A 7,981-nucleotide genomic window follows, 5' to 3' on the forward strand; every position below is an offset into this window, starting at 1 on the left:
AGGGCCTATTTTAGATATAAGCTAGTTATAGTAATCATCTGTATATATCCATCAGTGGCGGATCGTTCAAAGAACTCGATTCCCACCGGCTTGTCTAATTTCAGCCCGTTGAGTACTGTCACGATCGGTGCATGGAGAAAAGGAAAGCAAAATTAGCTCCGGGTTCCCTACGAATATTTGTGACGCGCCGCCACTGATATCCATTATGTATATTGTTATTCTAAATAAAGTTTCATACAGATAAAAAAACATGTTAAATTGTAATCTCATTACATCCTAAGACGTATAATTTAAATATTCGGCAACAGTGTAATAGCTTTTTACAGTACATATGGTGCTACTTTACCGCACTAGTGCGAAAATTAGCATAGTACGTTACTGTGTCGAACATTTAAAGGGCCATATGTTACTGTAAAACGTTGTACAATACAGGTACGAATAGGTAATTTGCAACTCGTGTCGATTTAAAACACTCCCTTCGGTCGTGTTTTAATTTATCGCCACTCGTTTCGAATTTCCTATTTTTCGCACTTGTATCGTAATGTACTAATTAGGGTCTTTTAATTTTCTTACAAATAGATGTTCTTTCTTTTCTTCCGTTATACAAGTATTTTGTAGTAGTTTATTATATATCTTTTTCTTTATATATTTTTTTATTTTATTCAAACAGATTACACAGTTCAAACCCCGGCTCGTACCAATGAGTTTTTCGGAACTTATGTACGAAATATCATTTGATATTTACCAGTCGCTTTTCGGTGAAGGAAAACATCGTGAGGAAACCGGACTAATCCCAACAAGGCCTAGTTTACCCTCTGGGTTGGAAGGTCAGATGGCAGTCGCTTTCGCAAAAACTAGTGCCTACGCCAAATCTTGGGATTAGTTGTCAAGCGGACCCCAGGCTCCCATGAGCCGTGGCAAATGCCGGGACAACGCGAGGAAGAAGAAGAAGAAACAGATTACACAGTATTACAGTGAGACACTAAGGCACTGTGGAATGCATACAATATAATTACTATCCAAAAACGTTAACGTAAAGTTGTGTTATACAATAACAAATAAACTTAAATACTAACCGAAGACGCGTGATCATCCATCGCCTCACATAACCTCTTACATTCGTCACATACTTAGTATCTTCCAACTACTGGCAAAAACATCACAGTCAGGAGCTGATTTGACAAGTGCGTTTAGGTATTGTAAGGCGCGAACTAATGGTGAGTTCCTGTACGCCACAGTGCGCGCTTTAGGAACTGCCAGTAAGTCGCGCTTACGTGGCATAAAATTCGTCTTTGATTGAAACAGAGGGGGCACTAGAAGGCGTAAAAGTTGCGAGACCAGCTGTGGACAGTCCGAATCCCCACGTATTATTCGGCACGCCGCGGTCACGAGAGTTATATAAAAGGCCAGACGAATAGTTTTAGGAATCAACTTTGATTTGTATCTTACTGGATACATTAGCTGTACGTCTTCGCGTTTGGTATATAGTTCTGAGTGTTTTCGGACAAATTTTCATATAGGTTATAAGGGCTAGGTACGGTTGTAAAATGGCAATAGGGTTGTTTCCAATTTTTTGAAACGCTTGTATTACGTTCTACATTAACTAAAAGTTGCCCTAAAATTCAACTTTTATACTAAAAACGGCTTAAAATATGTTAAATTAACAGATGCTTTCGCGCCCAAAACGCTCTTTGAAAATTGTGTGACGTCACAGTTTACGGTTTGACACATAACTACATACACACGTAGAAGATACGTTCTGTCAACTGACATTTGTCATTTGTTGTTTATCGCCTAACTCTCGACAGTGTCAATCCGAGAGTTGTGACGTCATCAGAATATTCAATGACGTTTCGAGTTTGGTCACGTGACGTGTGCCAAAACATATTTTAAATTCAATATTTACAAAAAATATGGTCATTACAGGTCCCCTAAAAGTAGTTTAACATGTTCTTATAATCCAAAAGAATTTATTGGGATACAATTATGCCCTAAGATTTGTAGATGGAAACAACCCTATTAGCCACTTTCCGTGTTTAGCAATGACACTATGGTTTACTGCGACATAAACGCATATTGCTTGTGTCAACGCAATCTAACGTGTATATATAAGCAGGTTTTTTGAAAATGGGAAGAGGAATGTAACGATAACCCCCCCTCAGTAGAGTTGACCACTTGACCAGAATAATTGTGACTTACCTGTCATTAGAGATGTCATCGTCAAGGTAATCCTGTAGGCTGGGCTGCGGATAGGGCTCCTCGAGCGGCGCGTAGGGCTCCACGGCTTCAAGGTCCTTGTCGTCCGCGGGCAGCAGGCAGAGAGACGCCCGGTCTAGCCCGCGAATGTAGTCTGTTGTGATCTGGGGAAGAATTAGAGTCAATTTAAGAAGGGGTTGATATGAAATTGGAGTTTTTATATTGAATTTTGAGACGTTTTGAATTATGAACATAAACCTTAAAAGTATAAAGTTGGCTCGATAGAAATAAGTTTTTGGCAATAAAAATATTTCTGGTACAAGCTTTTACTATATTATCTTAGGGGTGTCATGGTCTGACTTATTTGTATATAAAAATAAATAAATAAAAAATAAAAAATAAAATTTATTTCGTGAAAAAAAACACGTATACAATTTTTACAAGTATATATAACATCTTAATTGAAATGTACATGACTTTACAATGAATAAATGATATGATGATATGATTATCGCTGACTGTACTTTTCTTACCACAGGCCACTTTTCAGGCTAATTCTTTTTTTTTTTATACTACGTCGGTGGCAAACATGCATACGGCCCGCCTGATGGTAAGCAGTCTCCGTAGCCTATGTACGCCTGCAACTCCAGAGGAGTTACATGCGCGTTGCCGACCCTAAACCCGCCCCCCCTAGTTGAGCTCTGGCAACCTTACCGGCAGGAACACAACACTATGAGTAGGGTCTAGTGTTATTTGGCTGCTGTTTTCTGTAAGGTGGAGGTACTTCCCCAGCTGGGCTCTGCTCTAGATTTGTCAAAGTCAAAGTCAAAATATTCTTTATTCAAATAGGCCTAGCAACAAGCACTTTTAAATCGTCAAATTTTACAAATATCATCTTAATCTAAATATCAGAGCAATTTATTGATGCAGTTATTATTGTTCTAAAAAAAACATTGAACTATTATAGATATGGTAAACTTAATAATAAGAATTTCACAAAAAGATCGTCAAACATCAAAATTGTATAAAAATACTAGTCTAGAACCTTTCTAGAATAAAATCTAAATGTCAAAAAATACGGTATATATACATTGAATTATCAATCAATGGAATGACATCCACTGGCTGTGCCCTACCACACAAAGCGAGATGACATTCACAATGCCCATACCTCTCTTATGGAATTCTAAAAACCCCACACAATTAGGTTGCGTTGTTTCATCACAGAGTTCCTATGGCCACCTCCTGTCTTCATCATCAGCTCAATGGTACCATAATATTGCATTGCCACCCGACTTACATATGTACGCAATTTTTCAGCTCAATCGGAAATCGGGAAGTTTGCCCAAAATTTGACCCACACCAACATACATACAAGTTAAATAAAAGCTTGTAATATAAAATTACGAAAACTTGTCTAATTTTTGTTTATTTTCAGTTATACATATATGGTTATCCTGCATACAATAACAGTATATTCTTCGTATAAAATAGCTTCTGATATATATAAGTGAGGGAAATGTAAAGCAAGCATTTAAGCAGAGGTATATTTTCGAAGTTATTGAGATTATAGGTTACCCAAGTTTCTCGCGGCGCGCCATATTTTGGTTCCTTCTAATTTCCTAGCTTTAGTTCATCTGAAGGGCCAAAATCATACAATCCGTGTATGTAGGAAAGCGTAATAATCGTAAAAAACTGTATAAAATAAAGTTGCAAGTTTTACATTAGTAAAACTCAGTACAGTTAAATAAAGAAAAAAAAAATTATATGACATTATTACACAAATTGACTAAATCCCACAGTAAGCTCAATAAGGCTTGTGTTGAGGGTACTTAGACAACGATATATATAATATATAAATATTTATAAATACTTAAATACATAGAAAACACCCATGACTCAGGAACAAATATCCATGCTCATCACACGAATAAATGCCCTTACCAGGATTTGAACCCGGGACCATCAGCTTCATAGGCAGGGTCACTACCCACTAGGCCAAACCGGTCGTCAAACTAATTAAGTTAGAATAGGAAATTATTTTTAGTTATTATTTTAGCCTTAAGTAATACTAACATTATTTTTATTGTTTTGTTACTAACCAAGATATGGATACCTAATGTGTCTGATATAAAGTTTTCAATTAAATTCAAAGTGGCGTATTACGCTGAAAGGCTTTAGGCCGAGCGAGCGCGGAGCACGAGCGATGCGTAGTTTCAGGGCAAACATGTGCTGCTGTTCTCTATATTAATTTTGCTCCGATTTGACATGGGTGAATATTACATATCGACACATATTAATATTTGATTTAAATTTTTGACATTTTAATGGAATGCTTGTTTTGTTTGTAATTTATTTTCGTGCTTAATATTCGAATGCTGAAATGCCAGCCAGACATGTAAAGAACTGTACAGTTAACTATGGGAACATTGTTTTTATGACATTAGTGAATCAATACAACATTTTAAAATTCATACTTTTTAGATAATTTAGTTTAGTAATTCGACATTGACACACATTGACATTTTTTTTCCCAATATTTTTCAGTACGGCTTCTTTTATATTTGTAATTTATTTTTGTGATTAATATTTGAATGCTGAAATTCCAGCCGAACATGTAAAGAACTGAATTTGTATACTAACAGCTTATCAACTCATGTTTTATCAAATAAATGATTATCTTATCTTATCTTATCTTATCTTACATAACCGAAGTCTCGGTTTCAGCTTGGGCAAAAATGTGCCCTGTTCTCCTTTAGACGTCGCATTTCTCAACTGATTCTCGTGAAAATTCGTGTGCAATTGCAATTATAACTTCAGCTTAGCAGAAGCACAGAATAAGTAATAGTACTATCGTACAGAAAAGAAACTTCATACAGAACCAAAGTTTGACAGCGGTTCAGGGACGAATCTTGCTGTCCCTTTCTAATGTATGGCACTATCCCTATCGGCTATTTAGGGTTGTCAAAATTCAAGTCATTATCTTATCTGTGGTTGTGCACGCGGGATGTCAAGTTGTGCCAACCTTAATAATTGCCCGGAGCAATGCTGAGCCGAATGGAGCCGAAAATGCCCGAATGCTGCAGTTTTCCCCCTGGCAGAAGCAAAAATTCTTCCGTAATTCCGTATCCGGTTGTTCTTTACCGGTCGCAATTCTCAGCCGGTTCTCGGGAAAGTTTTCGAGCGGAATCGAATTTAATGGTTTTTTGTCGGCCCATTGTTTTACGACCGGTCTGGCCTAGTGGGTGACCCTGCGCATAAAGCCGATGGTCCTGGGTTCAAATCCCGGTAAGGGCATTTATTTGTGTGATGAGCACAGATATTTGTTCCTGAGTCATGGATGTTTTCTATGAATTTAAGTATTTGTATATGATATATATCGTTGTTTGAGTAACCACAACAAAAGCGTTCTCGAGATTACCGTGGGACTTAGTTAATTTGTGTAAGAATGTCCCTATAATATTTATTTAATTATTTTATATTATTTATTGTTTGGAAAACATCAAAATGGCGGTTATTATAACTCACGTAATGCTGTTCCGCGAGACATTGTGTGAGGATGTCGTGCGCGCGGCGGCTGCGCTGGCGCAGGTCGAGGCTCCGGCGCAGCCGCGACGCGCACTCCGCGCACAGCTGCCGCGGCAGCCCGTCGCCCGCCGATAGCTGTAACACATCCACATGCATTAGGAAAGTGGACGATTGCGCTCGACCACTTCTCCATAATAGCACAGAATAAATAAATAAATATTATAGTATAGGACATTATTACACAAATTGACTAAGTCCCACAGTATAAGCTCAATAAGGCTTGTGTTGAGGGTACTTAGACAACGATATATATAATATATAAATATATTTATAAATACTTACATACATAGAAAACACCCATGACTCAGGAACAAATATCCATGCTCATCACACGAATAAATGCCTTTACCAGGATTTGAACCCGGGACCATCAGCTTCATGGGCAGGGTCACTACCCATTAGGCCAAACCGGTCGTCAAAAGACCGTGCGACTTGACAGCGATTGAGGGACAAATCATGCTATTTAGGTTTATCAAAATTCAAGTGATTATCTTATCCGTGGAACAGTAAGCTAAAGTCACAGTTTCGCTCCCCTGGTAATAGTACATTACTATAGAGTAGAAGCCGGGAAATGAAAGGTTGCAGGCTAAGTAGAAAAAGATGGCCGAGCATAGCGAAGGCAGATAGGGATACATGGCCAGCCAGCCCGTTTCTCCCCGAGATTTGTATAGTGTTTTTCTCAAACTTGCAATGAAATACAACTACCAGTCTGGCCTAGTGGGTAGTGACCCTGCCTATGAAGCCGTTGGTCTTAGGTTTGAATCCCAGTAAGGGCATTTATTTGTGTGATGAACACAGATATTTGATCCTGAGTCATGGGTGTCTTCTATGTATATAAGTATCTATTTATATACTTATTGTTGTCTGAGTACCCACAACACAAGCCTTCTTGAGCTCACTGTAAGGCTTAGTCAATTTGCTTTAGAATGTAAACTACTTATGAATACTTATTTATTTATTTTTTTGTTAAAGCCTGCACCTAATAAACATTTCTTTGCTAAATTATTATCTGGTATGGAATGATATAAGACATTTTTAATGTGCCATAAAGTGTAATTAAAAATAAAATTAGTACTTGCTACTTCTAGCTCTTCGACTAACTTCTTTCTTTCCAACACTTCTAACACTAACTTCTCTTTTCTTTCTTGCTAACTAAATGAATGTTCGGCAGATGAAGGACACAAATCATGCAGCATCTCAAATGCATAGCATGTTTTCGTACACCTCTCTGGATTGTCAAGTTTGAAAGCATCAATAACATTAAAGCTGAAATGAATACAATCAGTTTATGAATATAAACAAAATATATATAAATATTTTACTTAGTTCTTCAGATAGCTGTTAGAGTTTTACTTTTTTAAATTTAAATAGACATTCGCACTGTAAGAGTTTAGCAGATAAAGAGTTATAGAAATCTAGTATGTTTTATGAATTTCATTATTTTTGAAAATAATAATTATAATGTGTGAAGTAAGTAAAATATGTTTCTACATTTCTAGTTTGGACCTGCCTTTACTGTGTACTGATAATTAACTTCTGGAATTGTTGAATTCCTCTTTACAAGAGAGCTATCTTTTTTTTGAGTTATTTATTAAACCATATAGAATAATTGTAGTTAAGTATCCAGGAATTAAGTTTTTAGCCTCAAAACCACTTTTAAAAAGTTTACTTGAATTAAAAATCAGTGTTCTCGAAAACGTTCGGAGGAATACTAAACGAAACGTGTAAGGAATACGAAAACTATAATTTAAGGATTAAAAGAAAACATTTAGGTCTAGTGTACAATAAAATCAATAACAACAAACTATTGCTTAAACTCGACTAAAGATTAGTTATTTATGTCGAAATGTGATGTTAAAAGAATATTACACGTTAAATTCTTTCAAATTAGAGCAAAATCATTTACCGTTGTTCCCGTAATATCCAGAAAAGCTGCGTCCAAACGTTGTTCAAAGATCCCGAACAACTTTACGTCGGTTACTAGGCAAATACGGCACGCCAGCGGCTCTTCTGCATCTAATTCTAGCTTAATTGTAGTCATTTTGATCTAATAAATACGTTTATTTACTAAAAATGATGTCTAATACGCTCTAATCATAATAAATAGATAAAAATCATATTGGATTATCTTGGAGTACGCTAGCATTTTGACAACTAAATAGAACTCATATAGACGCCAATACAATACACTATTGCA

General features: G+C 36.6%; 1 protein-coding gene across 1 annotated transcript in view; it reads right to left on the reverse strand.

The window, feature by feature from the left end:
• LOC133532611 (zinc finger protein 737-like) overlaps positions 1-7,941 on the reverse strand; it is a 32,855-nt gene extending 24,914 nt beyond the window's left edge. The window contains exons 1-3 of the mRNA XM_061871362.1: positions 7,691-7,941; positions 5,725-5,859; positions 2,200-2,360 (exon numbers count right to left, since the gene is read on the reverse strand). Of these exons, the coding sequence (XP_061727346.1) occupies positions 2,200-2,360; positions 5,725-5,859; positions 7,691-7,825 (431 nt within the window). The 5' untranslated portion in view covers positions 7,826-7,941. The remainder of the gene's footprint in view (positions 1-2,199; positions 2,361-5,724; positions 5,860-7,690) is intronic.
• Between the last annotated feature and the right edge of the window lie 40 nt (positions 7,942-7,981).

Source organism: Cydia pomonella, chromosome 27, assembly GCF_033807575.1.
Source record: "Cydia pomonella isolate Wapato2018A chromosome 27, ilCydPomo1, whole genome shotgun sequence".
Classification (NCBI taxonomy): domain Eukaryota; kingdom Metazoa; phylum Arthropoda; class Insecta; order Lepidoptera; family Tortricidae; genus Cydia; species Cydia pomonella.